This window comes from Panulirus ornatus, chromosome 11 (assembly GCF_036320965.1).
Source record: "Panulirus ornatus isolate Po-2019 chromosome 11, ASM3632096v1, whole genome shotgun sequence".
In the NCBI taxonomy this organism is placed as follows: domain Eukaryota; kingdom Metazoa; phylum Arthropoda; class Malacostraca; order Decapoda; family Palinuridae; genus Panulirus; species Panulirus ornatus.
The window spans coordinates 59,759,153-59,780,977 of NC_092234.1; the positions used below are offsets into that span (position 1 = coordinate 59,759,153).

The 21,825-nt window shown below is 39.2% G+C and overlaps 1 protein-coding gene across 5 annotated transcripts in view; it reads left to right on the plus strand.

The window, feature by feature from the left end:
* Nucleotides 1-21,825, plus strand: part of LOC139751589 (methyltransferase-like protein 22) — an 88,854-nt gene that overhangs the window by 30,562 nt on the left and 36,467 nt on the right. For 3 of the 5 annotated variants that reach the window (XM_071667188.1, XM_071667187.1, XM_071667190.1), the window contains 3 exons: nt 2,240-2,389; nt 9,717-9,746; nt 15,909-16,094. In XM_071667188.1, the coding sequence (XP_071523289.1) occupies nt 2,240-2,389; nt 9,717-9,746; nt 15,909-16,094 (366 nt within the window). The remainder of the gene's footprint in view (nt 1-2,239; nt 2,390-9,716; nt 9,747-15,908; nt 16,095-21,825) is intronic. The other 2 variants (XM_071667189.1, XM_071667191.1) reach the window with 1 other exon arrangement.

A 21,825-nucleotide genomic window follows, 5' to 3' on the forward strand; every position in this document is an offset into this window, starting at 1 on the left:
CCTGTCGCCACCCCGCCACATATGAAATGACAACCCCTCCCCCCCACATGCGCGCGAGGTAGCGCTAGGGAAAGACAACAGAGGCCCCATTCGTTCACTCTCAGTCTCTAGCTGTCATGTATAATGCACTAAAACCACAGCTCCTTTTCCACATCCAGGCCCCACAAAACTTTCCATGGTTTAGCCCAGACACTTCACATGCCCTAGTTTAATCCATTGACAGCATGTTGACCCTGGTATACCACATGTATGTAGCAATTATAGGGGAATTATGGGGGAATAGGTCTCTTAAGTGTACCAGGAAAAGAGTATGCAAGAGTGTTGATCGATGGTATGATAAGTGAGGAGCAAGTGGGTTTTAGGAAAGATAGAGGGTGTGTGAATTAGTTTTTGTGGTTAGAATGACTGTGCGAAAATATTTAGCAAAAGTGTATGACAGTTGAATGGAATGCTTTACTGGATGTATTAAGGATATATTGGGTAGGGGAATGACTGTTGGATGGTGTGAAAGCCTTCTGTGGAGGAGTAAATGCATATGGAAGAGTGGGTAGAGAGTTTAGTGAAAGTTTCAGTATACATGTGGGTGTGAGGCAGGGCTGTATGATTGCTTTTTAGTATACATATGGGTAGAGTGGTAAGAGAGATGAAAGCAAAACTAGGGAAAGGGGGTGCAGTGATGGAATGTGGTGGTGAGGTATGGTGGGTGGTGACAAGCCTTGCTTATGGATGATACTGCATTTTTTGCTGAGAGTGAGGAGTTGCTGAAGGTTGTAAATGTGTTTTATGATGTGTGTGTAAGCATAGGCTATTGAAAGTAAATGTGAATAAAACTTAGATGATAGTGTTTAAGAGTGAGAGTATATATTTTGCAAAGCTCTGTAGAGTGAGAGGAAAATGTGTACTGAACTCTCTTATAGATATAGGGGAGAAAGACTGGAAGAGGTGACAGAATTTAAGTATTTAGGAGTTGTCTTGGGTAAGTCTGCTGATATGTAATGAGTGATAAGGGAGAGAGCAGTACATGGTAGAAGAGTTATTGGGATGCTGAAGAAAACATTGAAGGGCGGAGGTGTAAGAATGGCAATAAAAAAGGGTTAAGGGACAGCATAGTCCTCCCAGCCCTGACCTATGCAGCCAGAACATGGACATGAAATGAGTCTCAGAGGCTGTGTAGAAGAGCTATTTGAGAGAGCATTTGCTATGACTAGATGGAATGAAAAAAATGAGAGGTGTATGAGAGATTTGGTATGGCAAGGAATGCGAAGAGAATGAATTGTAAATGAATGAAACATAATACCTTGAGTTGGTTTAGACAAGTGGAAAGAATGCAAGATGGGGATTTTATAGGGAGAGTTTATGATAGTACGATTAAAGGGGTTGGTGTGAGTGGAAGACCATTAGTGACATGACGAAATAGAGCAAGAGAGTACTGGAGGGAGAGAAGTAGTGGAAGAATACATGGAATGGTGTATGCAAGAGAGGCACATAAGGACTGGAATAAGTGGCAAGTCTTTTGCTATGGTCACTCCCTTAATGGGAGTTCTCAGGAGGAATGGATGTTATTGATACATATAGATAAGTAGGAATGGATGTCATTAATGCATATAGATAGTGTAAGTTGGAAATTTTTTTCCAAGATTTGGGATGGTTAGAATAGTGGACAAGGTAGGTCTTCAGGTTGTGTGTGTGTGTGTGTGTGTGTGTGTGTGTGTGTGTGTGTGGGGGGGGGGGGGGGGGGGGTGAAATTATTGAAGGTTATGTTGAAAGGATGGTATTGGATAGTCCTGTATGGGTGAGAGGAAGGGAAGATGAAGACCTAGGATGAAGTAGAAGAAAAGACTAAAGGGATATGTTAGAGAAATATTAACTTGAAAAGTTTGATTTATGCAAAGATAGACATACATGGAGGAGTTTCTTCATAAGACACCCTACTGAATATTGGGAGATTTTGCACTGTATTTACAATATGAGCATGCTGCATATGGACAGGTATTGTAGGGCTACTCACTTATTTATTTTCAACTGTGATCCTTGATTCAGCACTCTCCTGCTTCAAAGGAGCCTTTTGTACATTGGAAAATTATGTAGCATGCTTTCTTTTATAGCTGTAGGCATCTTTGTAACCTAAAGTGAAGTGTTATGTAATGTGATGGTGATGTTATAGAAATGATTACGATTTTTTTTAATAATTTTTCTTGAAAGTGTTAAGTCATTTCATGAAATACTTTTGTCTCCACAGCTGTGTTGTCAAGGTTTGACTTTGTGTACCCTTCATACATGGAGATGGACAACAACTGCCCTGTCCTAACACCTTTGATAGACCCTGATGGAGACCTTCAGGTCACCAGAAAGAAGGACCTCCACAAGAAGGAAGGCGTGGTGCTAATTGGTTAGTTGCAATGCATAAAAAAATGCAAGTGGATTAGAGAATTGATGTTGTGATAGCCTGGAATGGAAGCACTGGCATGTACATAGAACTGGCTTAAGAACCTGCATTGTTTGCATTTTATGCACTTAAGCATTTGTCATTAACTTGAAAATTTCTGTAGTCAGACTGCATTAGAATTAAGCTATCCCTACCGACAGTAGCATCATGTGACAATTTGAGGCAAATTGCAACAGGTGCATAGGGTTCTAGGTTAGTTGCTCAGTGCAAGAGGTGATTGATCAGCTTGGCCAGACATACATTATTAGATGCTGACAGTTAGATATATGTACAGGGTACCTGCCTACCTATAAGTACCTCTGACAAGATTTAGCTGTAATGGCAGGGCTAGTGTGAAGTGCTCACTGCTCGTCTTCCTTGATTAAGACTATTCTTCTCTGCTGCTACCTGCATTACATGATTATCTGGTCTTAGTTCATTTGGTACTGATTTTTACCACATGTCTTCTTTTAAATGATCCCCCTTGTTGTTTTATGCATGTTTCTTATTTATCCTAGCAGTATAGTCATTCTAGCATCGTGGATGGGATGCTATATATTTTTGTATGGGAGAGAGAATTACCCTCCTGTGAGGCAATGACATTTTGCTATAAGGCTAGTCCAGCACATTTTGAACACTGTACAGTTTATTGTTTGATACTCCATTATTCTTTGCCACAACACACATTTTATAGTGTTATGGCCCTGCTGCAAAGGCCATTATTCTATATTTTTCCTACTTTCGTCTCTTTCTTTCTCCTTGGTACCTCATGGACAAACATATCTTGAGTTCCCCATATGCAAACACATTGTTACAAACCTGGCAGACCAAGCCCCTTAACTCGTATCACTGAGGCTCTTCATAAGTGAACACTCCATTAACCCTGATACCTTAGAAATTCTATATCCATGTATAAAAACCATGTAAATATGGTAGCACCTTCCTAATGTCTTCGCTATGCAAACCTTAGGTTGTGTTCTCAAGTTTCCAGTTTTTTTTTTTCTACATTGGAGGCTTTGGTCATGGTCATAAGTCCACATCAAGGCCAGGTCTTAATTGAAATATAGAGAGGTTAATGGGACAGAAAAAGAAGGGAAAGTATTTACAAATTTTGGAGGAAGTGAAAAACCTGTCTTTTAAGATGTGCCAGATCATAGTTATTGGAAAAAACATGAGAGAAAAGAGAATTCCAAAGCTTTGAGGTATATGGTAAGAAACAGTTATTAGAATGGCCCAAACTTGACTTGCCAGTGTGGTGATCACGTGATGCAGCAGCCTGTTGAGTATTGTATGGTTTAGCTTTTTAGGGGGAGGGGGCTGTCAGGAGCAAAAGCCAAATTGATACCTGTAGAAGAGGGAAAGTGAACCAATATTGAGGTATAGGGAAAGCAGGTCAAGTTTTGAAGTTAGCCTGGGAAAGTTGATAAGTTGGGCTGCTTTTGATTTACTTGTGTCTGATAAGTATGCAGAGCTAGAACCACTCCAGATGTGAGAACAGTACTCCATACAAAAACAGACCACACTGTAGATACAGGGCTTCTCAACCCATGAGGAATTTCTCCCTGAGAGGGGGGGGTGGGTGATTGGAACCACAGGTAGGCATACTCACACTGTTGGAATATTGATCTTTCTACAAACTACAATTCTACAGATTGTACATAATATATAGGACATCACACTTTATTGTATGTCACAGATTAAATTAAAGATAAAGATGAATATTTCAGTTGTTAATGTGAAGGTATTCCTATTTATAGTTATCTTTGACTTTTTGTTTTTTATTTTCATATTATTTGGAATGCACCTTTTGAGTTGGACAGTTTTGGAAAGGGAGGAATGACATTGGCATATGGTGAAAAGGGTGCATGGGGTAAAAAAGGTTGAGTCACCGGAATGTAGAAGAGAAGAAATTTTGCATCTTGACAGGACTCTCAGTTTCGTAGAGGTAGACTCATTTTTTTTTTTTTTGTAATGTGGGGTTTCTAGATAGTGTCCATTTACAGTAATACCAAGTATTTTCATTTGGGTTAAGAGGTGGACTTATAGAACCATTTAAGGAGAAAGGAAAGTTCTAAGGAATTTTCAATAAAGAGTTGGGCACAAACTTGGTCCTGAAGGCATAAACTTGACCAGATTTCATCTACCCACTGAGATATCCTGTCCAGGTCTGAGTTTAATGAGAAAGTTGTGCTGAGACAAGAAAGAGATTGAGTGAGAGAAGAAGCAGAATTGAATTGTTACGTCATCAGTTTATTAGTGCATTTGGTTTTATATGGAAGTAAAGAAATCATCGATAAAAAGGAGGAAAAGTGTAAGAGACAGGACAGAACCTTGAGAGCACCTGCTGTTGATGTAAGGAGGGGGAGAGGCTGATCCATCAACAACCATGGAGATAGATTGGCCAGAGAGGAAGCTAGATATGAGGGAGCAAAATTAAGGGAGGGAAGCCAAGAGAGGGGAGTTTAGACATGAGTCCCTGATTTGGCACCCTGTTAGAAATTTTGGATATATCAAGGGCAAATGCATACAAATCCACAAAATCTTTCAGGGATCAGGGTTGATGACCAGACATTAGTAAGATAACAGTCAAGTACAGTAGCAAGTTCAGAGGCACAGTCTTTCAGTACACAGGGATTGATGCCATCAGAACCAAAAGCCTTGCTTGTGTCTAGATAGGGAAGCACTTTTTGGACAGTTTGAAAAGAAAGTACAGGAAGGGCATGTGATTAGTAAGAGGAGCATCACAGGGTGAAGGAATGCTAGATTCATCCAAGGTAGAGTTAGAGAAGAAACTGGAACCGAAGACAGTTGCTTTGTCTGTGGGAAAGATAGCTATAGTACCAACAGAATGGACAAGTGAAGGAAAGGTAGAGCGACAGAAGTTGTTAGTGATGCCTTTTGATAAAGCCCAGAAAGACCTATCAGTGGATGATGAGGAGAGGTTATCACACTTCCTTTGATTAAAGGGATGCTCTTACTCATGGATGACTTACCTGCATTTCTTATGGGCAGTGATAAATGCTGAATGGGAGTCAGAAGAAAGAGAGTTTTCCAGGACCATTATGTCTGATCCTTTGCCTGAATAGCCTCAGAACAGGAACGGTTGAACCATGGATTGGAAGAATAGTTCATCTTCAAGGAAGAGGGGACAAATGGTTCCATTCCAGCAACAATAACCTTTGCTATGTGTTTTTTTTCAAAGACAGAAGCATTACTTCATAAAAGGCAGTGATTTACCCAATGAAAGTAAGAAAAGAATTTTCATAAGTTATTCGTGTCAGCTTTGTTGAGGTGCCAATATTTTTACATTTACAAGGGGTTATTGGAGGGAAGGTGTTGCTAAGATAGACACATTTATGAGTGTAAGGTCAGAGGAACAGATTGGAGGCAAGGTTGTGTATTTACAGCACAAAAGGATTAGAGGTGAAAAACAGGTCCAGAATATTGGGAGAGGGGTCACAAAGGTCAGGAATATGGGTGAGATGAGATAATTTGCTCTAGATCATTGAGAGTGGAGAATGTGGGGACTTCAATCATACTACTGTCTGTACTGGAATTCAACCATTCCCTATGGTGAATGTCGAAATTCCCTTGGTATAGGATCTTGGATTATGGGCAAGAGGATGCCACAGTCTCATGGCACAAGATTAGAGAGCTGAAGAAAGATAAAAGATTTGTAGAATTTGGAGAGCATTTGGTGAAACAAAGGAAACATGGGGTAGTTGGGAGATGGAGATTGAGCCAGCTGGCATCAAAGTTTGGAAACTCAAGGTCCTTGAGGTGTGCAGCAGCTGTGTTGATGTTAGAACAAGCATAGACCCCACCTTTGACTTGCTATCCTGGGCATACCCATTAAGTATCTTTCAGACACCAATACACTCTGGAATGGCAGGTCACTCATCCATCTCTTGAATTGTTTGTGCCTATGTATTTTGAGAGCCATTTCTTGTGTGATATCCCCTTCAGCAACATTTCCTATTGCCAAAGTTCCTTTTCTTATTGCCCACACCAGCTGTTTGAATTGTATGTCTTGTGAATGTCAAAATATATTTATTTTTATTATGTAAATTTACATCAGTCTCTAACCTCAAAACACTGGGTGCATTACATTTGATCAGTCATGATTAATGCAAAGATATAAGATCTTCAGATTTCCTGTTTCCTGTTATAGAATTCAAGTAATATGTGTAAAAGTTAAGATGTGCAAATAAGTAAGTTTACAAGTTAACACTTCTATAGCCATGGAACAGGGCTTTATTTAACTTGCATTTATCCCCATGGAGGTGATGGAGGGATGGTGGATTAAGAATGGAGGTAATGCAGAGGTATGAACCTCTTGACATGCATTTGGTAATGACACATCACTGATTATGAACTAAATACTTGTGGAATGAAAATATATAAACCAGAATGCGAGCTAACATAAGTTAAGTGGTTGTGGTATAGCACTGAAGTTTTGGGTAAATTCCTTAGCGAAAGGAGTAATGGGAAGATGGAGGTCGAGAGGAGGGGGAGGGCTGAGTCTTGTGATGCAAATTCATTGAATCACACTTAAGATAAGATGTCTTTATTGTCAAATTGTAGATATGATGCAAAAGGAAATTCTTTTTGGCAAGAAGCTCAATTCAAGGTTAGAAAGTATAAGAATTATGAAATAGAAATGATTAAATATCACATAAAAGTACCACATGAAATATCACATGTTTTGGAAGGAGGTAAATAATGTGCAAAAGACAAGGGAACTAATGGGAACATCAATGAATGGGGCAAGGGGAAAAGCATTGACAGTCAGTGATGGAGTGAGTATTTTGAAGGGTTGTTGAATATGTTTGATGATAGAGTTGCAGATGTAGGGTGTTTTGGTCTGGGTGGTGTGATAAGTGAAATCACACTGCTCCTCCCCCAATCTGATGCTCTCGACATGCCTTCACCCTATCAATTAGTACCATCTCATACAACTTACCAGGTATACTCAACAAACTTATATCTTTGTAGTTTGAAAACTCACCTTCATCACCTTTGCTTTTATACAGTGGCACTGTACATGCATTATGTCAATCCTCAGGCACTTTACCATGATCCATACATACACTTAATATCCTTGCCAACCAATGAACAACCCAGTCATCCCCTTTCTTTATAAATTCAACTGCAGTTCCATCCCCTTTTACCAATGTCCCCATTCGTTCTCTTGTTTATTGCATTGTATTAATCTCCTTCCAAAACTTCTTTTTATTCTCCATAAAGTTTAATGATACTCTCTCTCACCTTCTTTTTCAACTCCTGCACCTTCCTCTTGACATCCTGTTGCTTTCTCTTATACATCTCCCAACCATTTGCACTTTTTTCTTTCAAGTACCACCCAAATGCCTCTCCTTTCTCTTTCACTAGCAACTTTACTTCTTCATCCCACCACTCATTATGATTTTTGATCTTCCCATCTCCCACCTTTTGCATGCCACATGCACCTCTTGCACATGCCACCACTGCTTCCCTAAATACCTCCCATTCCTCATCTACTCCTCTCTTCATTTGCTCCCCTTTTTGTCATTATACAATTAATTCCTCCTGGTATTTCTTCTCACAAGTCTCCTTTCCAAGCTCACTTACCCCCTTTACTCTCTTCTCCCCAACATTGTTTCCTCTTTTTCGAAAACCTTTACAAATCTTCACCCTCGCCTCCACATGATAGTGTTCACACATCCCACCAGCTGCCCTTATCTGCATATATACATCCAAAAGTCTCTCTTTTATGCACTAATCAATATGTAATGTAATTATGCCCTTTGACCATCTTTCCTACTCACATACGTATACTTGTGTGTGTCCCTACTTTTTGAACACACATCTCCACAAGCTCTGCACCATTTCCATTCATGATGCTGAATACCCCCTGTCCCCCAGTTATACCCTCAGCTGCCATGTCACCTTCACATTCAAATCATCTATCATTAATACCCGGCCTCTTGCATCAGGTTGCTGAAATGCTCTTTTAGCTGCTCCTAAAACTCTTGCTTCTCATGACCTTTCCTCTCATGGCCAAGTATGGGCATAAGCACTTATGATAACCCATCTCTTGCAATACACTTTCATTTTTACTCACATCAGTCTAGAATTCACTTCCTCACACTTGCAATCTCACAACTTCTCCTTCAGGAGTAGTGCTACTCCTTCCTTATCTCTTATCTTTTCATCAATCCTGACTTTACTCCTAATACGTTTCAAAACCATTCTTCCTCTTTATCCTTGATCTTTGTTTCACTCATAAGCCAGAACATCCTGGTTTCTTTCCTGAAACATGCTTCCTGTCTTTCCTCTCTTCTCATCTTGGTTACATTCACACACATTTAGACACCCCAGCCTGAGTTGGTGAAAGTGTATAGAAAAATACCAGGCAAGACTGAGTGTAGAATCAAATAGTGAGTGTAAATGAAGTAAAGGGAGTGGGCAAGGAATGGGAGGTATTTTGGAAATCACTGCTGAATTGTGAGAGATGCATGTGGCATGTGAAATGTGGGATTTGGGTAGATTAGAAAGGGTAGTGAGTGGGGAATGGAGAAGTAAAGTTACTAATGCAAGAGAAAAGACAGACATTTGGGTGCTACAGGGAAGGAGTGCAAATGATGGCTGAATATTTAAGAGAAAGCAGCAGGAGATCTAGAGGAAGGTGCAGGGGTTGCAAAATCAGAGTTGGGATGAGTACCAGTAAACTTTAAGGAGAATAAGATGTTTTGGAAGGAGGTTTATAATGTAAGTATTTGGAAGGACTATTGAATGTGTTTGATGATGGGGTGGCAGATGTAGAAAATTTGGGACAGGTTGGTATGCAAAATGAGAGAGTCATGGAGAGTGGTTTGGTGAAGAGAGAAGAGGTGGTGAAAACTTTATGTAGGATGAAATGTGGCAAGGCAGCTGGAATAGATGAAATTATTGATAGACATTATGACAGGCATCATTCTTTGATTATTTTATTGCTGTGTTTGTGAGTCTTTTTAAAGTTCTTTATATAAACTGCTTATTAAGTATGAGCTTTACATGTTTACATTTCTTTATATAAACTGCTTGTTAGATATGAGCTCTGTGTTTATCAGGAGTAACATTAGTTATTGCTTTGATGGTTGTTTTCATGTGTTTTTAATTTGTTTTTTGTGCTTAACTTGAACATGAATGTGACTATTTGTATTTTTTCTTCTTGTTGGCCATGCTTGTTTGTTGTGTCTGCATCATCAACATTTTGTGCCTGTGGGTAATCACTGTATCCATATGATCAAATGCCTTCTGTGGATACTAGAACAGTATCTTTTCTTTTCTAAAGGAAGAGGTAAGCTACTTTATTCTCAAATGAAGTCTCACTAAGAATCTGTAAATGTGCTGTTGAATATAATGATCAAATATGATTTATAGTATTATGATATAACACTCAAGACTGTTGAGTTATTGAGTAATTGTTGCATGTCTTCTGTGTAAAAGTTGCATCTTGGGCATGAGCAGTCTTATGATATGTTGAAACATTACTTATATTGTTAGCAAGAAGTTTGATGTCCAGAGCACAATCTAAAAGGGTAATTCTTGCATGTCTGGAGAGTGTAGTTTCAGACTGTTGTATGTTTGGTGAGATGGTGTTTAAGACTGGGTTGATAGGGCAGTTTTTTAGTGCTTGCTAGGTCATTTCAGTGTGAATATGTTATGTCAATGTTGTATCTGTTGTTAGAAGGGTTGGGGGGGGGGATCTTTGAGTATAGGTTAAGGAAAAGTAAGGCAGACAGATTTTTTTATTTCAACTGTGGGGTTGTTGGCTTGTTATGGAGGGGTTTGGATGGGAAGGGCTTTGTGCTGCTGCAAAGAACTGATTGCCAAGTGCTATAAGTTGAGATTTTACTGGAATTATTTGCCTTTTAATGTGCAGGTGTTGAATGTTTGTGAATGCTATGCAGCTGGTGATTACCTTTCTTACTTCAGATCAAACCTATGCAAATATTTGATTGATATCTGTTGTCAGTAATAAATCCAATTTACCACTACTCATGTCTTTTTTTCCAGAATTGAGCCACAGAGCTAACATTTTTAAATTGGTAGGGAACTTTTCCCAGTCCATGCTTTCCTATAAGATTTTCAGGGTGGTATGTTCTTCTCATACTGCTTGGTTTTCCTTTTTGTGCTGGTTGTTTAACTTGAAGTTAAAGATGAAAAAGACCTTAGTGATTAATTGATTGTCAGTAATGACCTTGCATATGATAAACATTACCTAGGTGCAGTGTTGGGCACTGATAACCTAAAAGTTAACTTCGATAACAATAGTCTGATAACCCCAATTTTTAAGTCTGATATAGATAATCTGATAAATATAATACCTAGTTACCAGAACTTTACGATAATCCAAGAACGATAACTTTTTTGATGAGAATTTTAGAAAAAAGCTTCAAAACCCATAGAAACTGCTTGTTTATGCTAAATCCAAGAATAAGGAAGCATTTTCTACGTTTTGCAACTTTTTTGCTTAATCATTTTTTAATCTTTATTAAAGAAATGTCCTGTTTTGAAACCCTTGTAACCAAACCAATGCATGACTTAATTTATCATATAGTTACTATGGCTGGAACTGAAAGGTAAGTTTGAAAGAGAGATGCCCAGAGAGCATTTTTAGATTAAGTGTTAATTGATAGGCACGTGAAAGAGAGACTTTAGGATGTTAATGTGCTGAGAGGGGCAAATAGAGGGATATCTGATCATTATCTTGTGGAGGTGAAGGTGAGGATATGTAGAGGTTTTCAGAAAAGAAGAGAGAATGTTGGGGTGAAGAGAGTGGTGAGAGTAAGTGAGCTTGGAAAGATTTGTGTGAGGAAGTACCAGGAGAGATTGAGTGCAGAATGTAAAAATGTGAGAGCAAATGACGTAAGGGGAGTGGGGGATGAATGGGATGTATTTCGGGAAGCAGTGATGGCAGGAGTGGTGGGAGTATGTGACAGAGTGTAAGAAAGTAAACTCTGGATTGATATGGGTAAAACTGAAAGTGGATGGAGAGAGATGGGTGATTATTGGTGCATTTGCACCTGGGCATGAGAAGAAAGATCATGAGAGGCAAGTGTTTTGGGAGCAGCTGAGTGAGTGTGTTAGTAGTTTTGATGCACAAGACCGGGTTATAGTGATGGGTGATTTGAATGCAAAGGTGAGTAGTGTGGCAGTTGAGGGAATAATTGGTGTACATGGGGTGTTCAGTGTTGAAAATGGAAATGGTGAAGAGCTTGTAGATTTATGTGCTAAAAAAGGACTGGTGAATGGGAATACCTGGTTTAAAAAGAGAGATATACATAAGTATACATATGTAAGTAGGAGAGATGCCCAGAGAGCATTATTGGATTACGTGTTAATTGATAGGCACGCGAAAGAGAGACTTTTGGATGTTAATGTGCTGAGAGGTGCAACTGGAGGGATGTCTGATCATTATCTTGTGGAGGCAAAGGTGAAGATTTGTAGAGGTTTTCAGTAAAGAAGAGAGAATGTTGAGGTGAAGAGAGTGGTGAGAGTAAGTGAGCTTGGGAAGGAGACTTGTGTGAGGAAGTACTAGGAGAGAATGGAAAAAGGTGAGAACAAAGGACGTAAGGGGAGTGAGGGAGGAATGAGATGTATTTAGGGAAGCAGTGATGGCTTGCGCAAGGGATGCTTGTGGCATGAGAAGCGTGGGAGGTGGGCAGATTAGAAAGGGTAGTTAGTGGTGGGATAAAGAAGTAAGATTATTAGTGAAAGAGAAGAGAGAGGCTTTTGGACGATTTTTGCAGGGAAATAATGCAATTGAATGGGAGATGTATAAAAGAAAGAGGCAGGAAGTCAAGAAAAAGGTGCAAGAAGTGAAAAAGAGGGGAAATGAGAGTTGGGGCGAGAGAGTATCATTAGATTTGAGGAAGAATAAAAAGATGTTTTGGAAGATGTTTTGGAAGGAGGTAAATAAAGTGCGTAAGACAAGAGAACAAATGGGCACATCAGTGAAGGGGGCAAATGGGGAGGTAATAACAAGTAGTGGTGAAATGAGAAGGAGATGGAGTGAGTATTTTGAAGTTTTGTTGAATGTGTTTGATGATAGAATGAGAGATATAGGGTGTTTTGTTCGAGATGGTGTGTGAAGTGAGAGGGTCATGGAGAATGGTTTGGTAAACAGAGAAGAGGTAGTGAAAGCTTTGCACATGAAAGCTGGCAAGGCGGCAGGTTTGGATGGTCTTGCAGTGGAATTTATTAAAAAAGGGAGTGACTGTTGTTGACTGGTTGGTGAGAATATTCAATGTCTGTATGGTTCATGGTGAAGTGTCTGAGGATTGGCGAAATGCATGCATAATGCCATTGTACAAAGGCAAAGGGGATAAAGATGAGTGTTCAAATTACAGAGGTATAAGTTTGTTAAGTATTCCTGGGAAATTATATGGGAGGGTATTGATTGAGAGGGTGAAGGCATGTACAGAGCGTCAGATTGGGGTAGAGCAGTGTGGTTTCTGAAGTGGTAGAGGATGTGTGGATCAGGTGTTTGCTTTGAAGGATTCTTGTGAGAAATACTTTGGAAAACAAGTGAATTTGTATGTAGCATTTATGGATCTGGAGAAGGCATATGATAGAGTTGATAGAGATGCTTTGAGGAAGGTTTTAAGAGTACATGTTATGGGTGGTAAGTTGCTAGGAGCAGTGAAAAGTTTTTATCGAGAATGTAAGGCATGTGTACAAGTAGGGAGAGAGGAAAGTGATTGGTTCCCAGTGAATGTCAGTTTGCAGGAGTGGTGCTTGATGTGTCCTTGGTTGTTTAATTTGTTTATGGATGGGGTTGTTAGGGAGGGGAATGCAAGAGTTTTGGAGAGAGAGGTAAGTATGCAGTCTATTGTGGATGAGAGGGCTTGGGAAGTGAGTCAATTGTTGTTCGCTGATGGTACAATGCTGGTGGCTGATTCCGGTGAGAAACTGCAGAAGCTGGTGACTGCATTTGGTAAAGTGTGTGAATGAAGAAAGCTGAGAGTAAATGTGAATAAGAGTAAGGTTATTAGGTTCAGTAGGGTTGAGGGACAAGTCAATTAGGAGGTAAGTTTAAATGGAGAAAAACTGGAGGAAGTGAAGTGTTTTAGATATCTGGGTGTGGATTTGGCAGGAGATGGAACCATGGAAGCGGAAGTGAGTCACAGGGTGGGGGAGGGGGTGAAGGTTCTGGGAGCGTTGAAGAATGTATGGAAGGCGAGAACGTTACCTCGGAGAGCAAAAATGGGTATGTTTGAAGGAATAGTGGTTCCAACAATGTTATATGGTTGCGAGGCATGGGCTATTGATAGGGTTGTGTGGAGGAGGGTGCTTGTGCTGGAAATGAGATGTTTGAGGACAGTATGTGGTGTAAGGTGGTTTGATCGAGTAATTAATGAAAGGGTAAGAGAGATGTGCGGTAATAAAAAGAATGTGGTTGAGAGAGCAGATGAGGGTGTATTGAAATGGTTTGGTCACATGGAGAGAATGAGTGAGGAAAGATTGACAGGGGTGGAGGGAACGAGGAGAAGTGGGAGACCAAATTGGAGGTGGATTGATGGAGTGAAAAAGATTTTGAGTGATCGGGGCCTGAACATGCAGGAGGGTGAGAGGCGGGCAAGGAATAGAGTGAATTGGATCGATGTGGTATACCGGGGTCGACGTGCTGTCAATGGATTGAATCAGGGCATGTGAAGCGTCTGGGGTAAACCATGGAAAGTTGTGTGGGGCCTGGATGTGGAAAGGGAGCTGTGGTTTCGGGCATTATTGCATGACAGCTAGAGACTGAGTGTGAACGAATGGTGCCTTTGTTGTCTTTTCCTAGCGCTGCCTCGCACACATGAGGGGGGAGGGGGATGTTATTCCATGTGTGGTGAGGTGGCGATGGGAATGAATAAAGGCAGACAGTGTGAATTGTGTGCATGTGTATATATGTATGCGTCTGTGTGTGTATATATATATGCGTACATTGAGATGTATGGGTATGTATATTTGAGTGTGTGGACGTGTATGTGTATACATGTGTATGGGGATGGGTTTGGCCATTTCTTTCGTCTGTTTCCTTGCACTACGTTGCAAACGCGGGAGACCGGCAAAAAAAAAAATAATATATATATATATACATGGGAGAAAGAATACTTCCCACGTATTCCCTGTGTGTCGTAGAAGGCGACTAAAAGGGGAGGGAGCGGGGGGCTGGAAATCCTCCCCTCTCGTTTTTTTTGATTTTCCAAAAGAAGGAACAGAGAACGAGGCCAGGTGAGGATATTCCCTCAGAGGCCTAGTCCTCTGTTCTTAACGCTTCCTTGCTAACGCGGGAAATGGCGAATAGTTTGAAAGATATATATATGGATCATGGCGAAATGCCTGAGGATTGGCAGAATGCATGTATAGTGCCATCGTACAAAGGCAAAGGGAAAATACATCTTAATGAAACCAACTTGACAATAGTATTCATTAGATAAAAATAGATTGCATTACTGGGAGATTTTTTTTCAACCCTGTTTACTAGCAAAAAATGTTAATAAAATGTCAAGAAACCTACGTACAGTACAGGTATACCTTATTACCATTCTGATATGTTTGTGTTGAAATAAGTGATGTGTACAGTCTGTTAGTATACAGTGCAAAATATTTGGTAAACTCCAAACATGAGTGAGAGATCACAGTCTTATGCAGGGTTACATGATGCAGAAGAGATTTATGTTCAGGACAAACTGCTTAAAATACACAATGGAAATTCTCTTAACTTTAAATATTTTGCCGTTATATAGGAGTAGAAGAATGTTGCATCATGAGTTTACTTTCTGGTAACATGTAGTCCTTTTTATTTATCACTGTATGCTACCACTAAGTTATTGCAACAACATTATATGTACATCTGATAACCTACATAGCAGTCATGTAAACATTGTGGTAATTCTTTTTGACCGTAAGCTATGTTTTGATGGAAGGAGGTGAGGGGCAGTTGCATAATGAGTTACTGAGCAGGGATGGTGACTCATTAATTTGCTAGGAGAGGTACCTAATTGCCAGTTTGGTTTTATTGTGCCTATGGACTGCCCCACTAAAATGGTAAAGTGAGTGTGATATATTTTTTGCAGGGTCATCATGGATGCATAACATCAGATTACCAACTGTGCACTTATGAGGGTGGTTTGAGGGGTACTCAGAAGAGTAAAAAAATTTCTTACATCTCCCTTTTGATGAAAGAGACCTGAATAGTTTTTCTAATAGCATGATAAGTGAGCTGGATACATAAATAGAAGCAGGAAAATGTAAATTTTCATAGAAGCCATTCTCTAAAGATCATCAGATGATGTTTTATGGGTTAAGGGAAGTCCACAGGTAAAGTGGAAGGACAGAGAGAGGACATGGATGTGTGACAGGAAAAATGGTTCATAACTTATTGTTGATTCACCCATAATCATGTGAGTGATTATTGGAAAAGAATTGTTTGTTTTTTAAAGGTTAATTTTACATGCTCTATTAACAGAACACCAAAGTGCGACAACCTTGGACTTGGTGGGAGAGCAGGTGTGGCGAGGAGCACTCTTTCTGGCAGACTTTATCCTTCATCATCCTGAAATCTTCCGAGATGCACATATCCTAGAGGTGGCCTCTGGAGTTGGCCTCACTTCTACTGTAGCAGCAATGTTGGCCAAGCAAGTCATTATCACAGGTAAGTATGTTTTAAATGGAGAAAAGTTCAGTACTTTTTTTATCTCCAGACAGAGTCCTATAAGAATGAGAGAAAGCATTTTCCCACAGCAGTTAAAGCACCTGTTTACTCCTTCCAGAATGGGTGCTTGCACTAGAGTTTCGTTCTCTTGATCACCATGGTATCTATGAGGTCAGCTAATACTTATTCATTTGGACTCAGCAACTATACAGCAATCTGCCTAAGCAGATGACATTGTGTATATATGCTTTACCTTATATTTTTTTAGACAATATGGGGAGGAACTTCTATTCTTTTTGGACACTCTCTCCTGAACTTCCCCTACTGTCATATAACTTATTGCCCTCTGCAGTGCAGTCAGCATTCACAGTTTCATCTCTTACTTTTCTTCCATTCTTACACTAGTCTGATGCTGTAAAGTAATTTTTAACATTCTAATAATTTTCTTGCTTATATTCTATCTTTGACCTCTGATTGTTCTGTATTTTCATCTTGCAAAGAGCTGTTCAAAATCAACAGTGCCAAACTTGTTTCGGAACTTGAAAGTTATGATCAAGTCTCCCTTTACTCCTCTTTTTTCATAGTGGGCAAATTTATGACCTCTAACCTCTCCCTGTAACTCAGTTCTCTTATTTCAAGCACCAACTTTGATGCCCTTTTCTGGACCTTTATGTGTCAGTACTTGAAAAGCATATCATAATTTACATTCATGTTGTATATAGTTTGTTGAATTTCTTGTCATTGTTTTTAGATATGGTTTTGATTTTTGCTGGTTGAAAGTATGTCTCCTTAGTAGTTCTTCTGAGGTGGTGTTCTGGGAAAAGGTTTTGATTTCCCACAGTTGAATGATGCAAATTTGTCCTTTGATTATACATTTACTGTTGTTATCGTGGGGTATTGGAATGACCTGAATTTAAACCTGCACATGATCTGTATAACAGTGTCAAGGCATTTTTTTAAGAAACAATCTCATTTATAGTCAGATATGAGACAAGCAGTTCACTCACTATATATAACTTTGCATTATATTGCAATTTGTATTCAAATTGTTAAAATGTTTTCTTCATTGCTACTTAACCAGCATGCTGAATTTTCATGCCAAGTCCAATTTTTTCGTATTGGTTGAAAATTATATGTAATTGTTGTCTTTATCTTCCTCAGTGGATATCACTATAGCTTGTTGAATTGCAGTGTGATTCTCTGCTTTTAGAGCAATTTAAGTTAGAGCTTCTAAACTTTTACATCTGTTAATGATTGTGTCTTTCAGAAATTTGAGGCGTATGTCCAAAGGCTTGTGTTTCAAGTAATAGTGGAGGATAGCCCATTCAGACAAGAATGGGAAGAGTAAGAAAGGAGAAGAATGGGAAGAATAAGAAAAAAAAAAAAAGTACATATTGATATTATATAATTCTCCAAAGAATCATTAAGATCCAGAATGTAATACAATAATAACAATAATGGAACAGTCAGAATGGTTCATGAAGCAGTAAAACATTTTTATCTCATAGATGGTAGAATACTGATGGTGACGGAGTTATGGAGATGATGAGATACAAATTTTTAGTGTGTTTAGGAAAATTTTCTGAGCTAACTTGTAAGTGAGCATACTAGAATGAGAAGTACTGATACACTATTGCTAGATCTTATCTTTAAACATACTTGCATAGACATTGAGAGTGTTATATATGTTATGGAAAATGGGTATCTCAAGCCTTAGATATAGAGGGAATGGTTGGAAAGAAGAGAGAATGATTTGATGAATGATGTTAGAAAGCCAACATTTGCAAGAGATAAGAGGGCAAGGAATGAGTATACCAGTAGCAAAAGGGGGAACAAAGAAATGTAGATAAAAATATTGTAGACAATAAAAATTCTTAAATTCAATAAAGATTAAGGTTTAGTTGTCAGTTAAAGAACAGTTAATCAGGCTAAGGGATTCAGAGTGAAGAATTTTAGAAGTTGTTATATGGATATTTGAGAAACTGAGTAATACGTCCAAAAGTGCTTTGATAGCAGAAGACACTATAGCCTTAACACTAATGAGATGGTATGGGGAGGAGGTTGTAGAAAATACTGAGATACCTAGAAAAGACATGAACACATTACTGAATGGTCTTGACCCATAAAGAAAGGTTCATGGTTCTGATGAAATTTCATCATATGTGCTAAAGAGGTAAGCTAAGGATATATGCAGATACACTCAAATAGATAGCCTTCTGCAAAGGAGAAATTACTTATGTAAGAGCACAGTGTTAGGGAATGAAGGTCATGTGTAACATACCTCTTAGATTTATAAGAAAGAATTAGCTCTCTTGTAGACAGAAGGAATGGTAGGGTGGATTGTTTGTATCCGGACTGCAGGAAAGCACTTGACACCTCTGCATTGGAGGCTGATTAAGAAACTGGATCACTAGACAGGAGTAAGAGGGGGAAGTCCTTTGGTGGAGAGGAGAATATCTCAGTAGAAGGGAACAAAGATTGCATGTCAGAAGTGCCTTCTCCAGACAGATTGAGGTGACCAGTGGAGTGTCACAAGGATCTGTCTTGAGACCTTGCTCTTCTTCCATGTGAATGACTTATCTGAGGGTATGGATTCCTACCTGAATGTGTTTACAGATGCAAAGGTCATGAGGGTAATGAAAAGCAAGGAGGATTGCATCATCTTTCAAGGAGGCCTAAACAGACTCCACAGTTGGTCTGATATGTAGGTGATAGAATTTGACCCAAGGACATTTAAATTGTGAGGATGAGACAAAGTGAAAGAAAGCCTAGTATGATTATTATATAACTGGAAATAATCTTCAGGATTCTGTTTGTGAAAAGAACCAGGGAGTCGATGTCATCCCTCACCTGTCGCCAGAGTTTTGCAGTAAGAGAATAATTGAGGAGACTAATTGTTATTTTATAATATTGAAATAGCTTTCAAGTGCATAGATAAGGAAATAATTAGCAAGCTGTTCAGATTCTTCATAAGGCCAAAACTTGAATATGCTTCTCAAGTTTGGTCACCACATCTAAGCAAGCACAAAGAGCTAACAGAGAAAGTCCAAAGGTTGGCAACAAAGATAGCACCAGAATTAAGAGATGAGTTATTGAGAAAGGCATGAGGCCTTAAATTTGACTAATTTTGAAGAGTGAAGGGTGATCTGGTCACTACCTTTAAGTTTCCAGAACATACTGAAGATGACAGTGAACAGTTCTTTGACGGGGTAGAGTAACTAGAGGACATAACATGAATTTAAGGAAAAATCTTGTAAGAAAGATATACAGAAGTACTTTTATAGTATAAGAGAGGTGATTGAATAGAATAAGATGACTGAATAGATTGGTAATGCAAATAGTTTGCATACATTTAAAAAGTTGTATGATAGTAGAGAATATTTAAGAGATGGAGCCACATGAGTGTATAACTCCTTCCCTGTGCAGTACAAATAGGTAATTATACACACACACACACACACACACACACACACACACACACACACACACTCACACACATACATACACAGTGGAGAAATTATCTAAGCAAAATACCGCATGGTTTTAGGGATAGGAGGTCATGTGTAACAAACCTCTTAGGTTTCTTAGAGAGAATGAGCTCTCTCTCTTTGATGAAAGGGATGACTTGGTTGATTGTTTGTATCTGTTCAACCAGAAAGCATTTTACACTATCCTGCATGGGATGCTGATTAAGAAGCTGGATCATCTGGTAGAATGGGGAAACTTCTGATGATAGAAGATTATCACAATGGGAGGGAGCAAAGGTTACACGCCAGAGGAGCCTTCTCCAAGTGTTTACGTGACTAATGGAGTGTCGCTGGATACTGTTGTAGGGCCATTGCTCCTCTTGATTTATGTAAATGACTTGCATGAAGGTAGATTTATCCACAAAAAATACTCCCATTCTCCCCATATTTTCAAAGGTGATGCAGGGGTAAGGTTTATTGTTAGAACATACATATGACACTCTTAATGAAATCATCACACATCTGGTCATAGAGACTACTGTTTCTAACTTTGTGAACACCAGCAACCTGCCTCATTGTGCGTCTGGCTATCTTAAGGGAAGGATGTTTTTTCTTTACTCTTCTTGGCTGCCACTTCATTTTGGGAATTTTGATTCTGAGACAGCCTGAATTCTTGCCTGGAAGCAAGAAAATTTGGATACACAGGAGATTTCTTGGTGTACTGGGTGCTCAGAATGCATGATCAGGTGGCTGCTTCCTGCAACACCTCATCAGTACCTTGCCTCGTTCAGAAAATCAAGACCCTTTGGACCCACATCATGGACCCAGAATACTTCAGGAACCTTGCCAGTTCCATACCTAGACTTCTGCAGATGGTAATCAAGGCCAAAGGAGAGATGACAAAGTACTCAAAGGTAAGTATGACATTGCCTTTGAAAATGTATGTGAAGGCAAACGAGGTTTTTTGCAGTCACTTTATGTACTTCTACCTGCTGTTGAAAATGTATGGGAAGGTAGACAAGGTTATTTTGTGGTCACTTTATGTACTTCTACCTGAATGTGTTTACAGGCACTGCAAAGATCATGATGGAAGGGAAATATGTGGAGGATTGCTTCACCTTACAAGGGGACCTTGATGTATACACCAGAGTTGGTCTGATAAATATTAGATGAAGTTTAATGAGAATGGGTCACAGTGAAAGATGGCCTCGATATGATTATCATCTAGCAGGAAATAAAAGCTGCTTGTGACAAAGACCTGAAAGTCATTATTGTCTTTAACTTATTACCAGAGACCAGCTATTGGAAAATAGTTAAGGAGACCAACTTTCTTCAAGCATATATGAGAATAGCATTTCCGTTTATGAATAAGAATTATTGAGCAAGGTTTTCACATCATGCACAAGGCAAAAACTAAAATATGTATCTCAGGTATCCTCACCAAAGCACAAAGAACTAGTGGAGAAGGTTGAGAGGAGAGCGATGAAGGTGCTACAAAGTTGATAGAGCTGAGTTACATGGAAAGCCTAGAGGATTTGAATTTGTCCATCTTGGAATTGAGAAGAGCAAGTGGTGACCCAATCACAATCTTTGAATTTTTAAAACATTGATGTCTTAGACAGTGAACAGTTCGTCTAGAGGTGCAGGGATATAGCAGGCAAAGGACATAACATGAATTTGAGTAAGAACTGTTTTAAAAATGATGTGAGGAAGTACTTGTATGGCATAAGAGTAGTGAATGGATTGAGTAGAATGACCAAAGACATGGCTAATGCTAACAGCAGACAGAATTGTAAAAAATTGTGATAGAGAATGTTCAAGATATTGGGCCCCACAAGTGTAAAACTCCCTCCCCGTACAGTACAAATATCTTTCTTTTTCTTTCAAACTGTTCGCCATTTCCCGCATTAGCGAGGTAGCGTTAAGAACAGAGGACTGGGCCTTTGAGGGAATACCCTCACCTGGCCCAATTCTCTGTTCCTTCTTTTGGAAAAAAAAAAAAAAAAAAAAAAAAAAAAAAACGAGAGGGGAGGATTTCCAGCCCCCCGCTCCCTCCCCTTTTAGTCGCCTTTTACGACACGCAGGGAATACGTGGGAAGTATTCTTTGTCCCCTATCCCCAGGGAAGTACAAATATATTATTGCAATATTACTTTACACAAACAAACACACAGTTCTTTGAGAGCTGTAGGGATAAAGCAACCAGAGGACATAACATGAAATTAAGTAAGAAACTTGCTAGAAAGTATTTTATTTATTACTGTA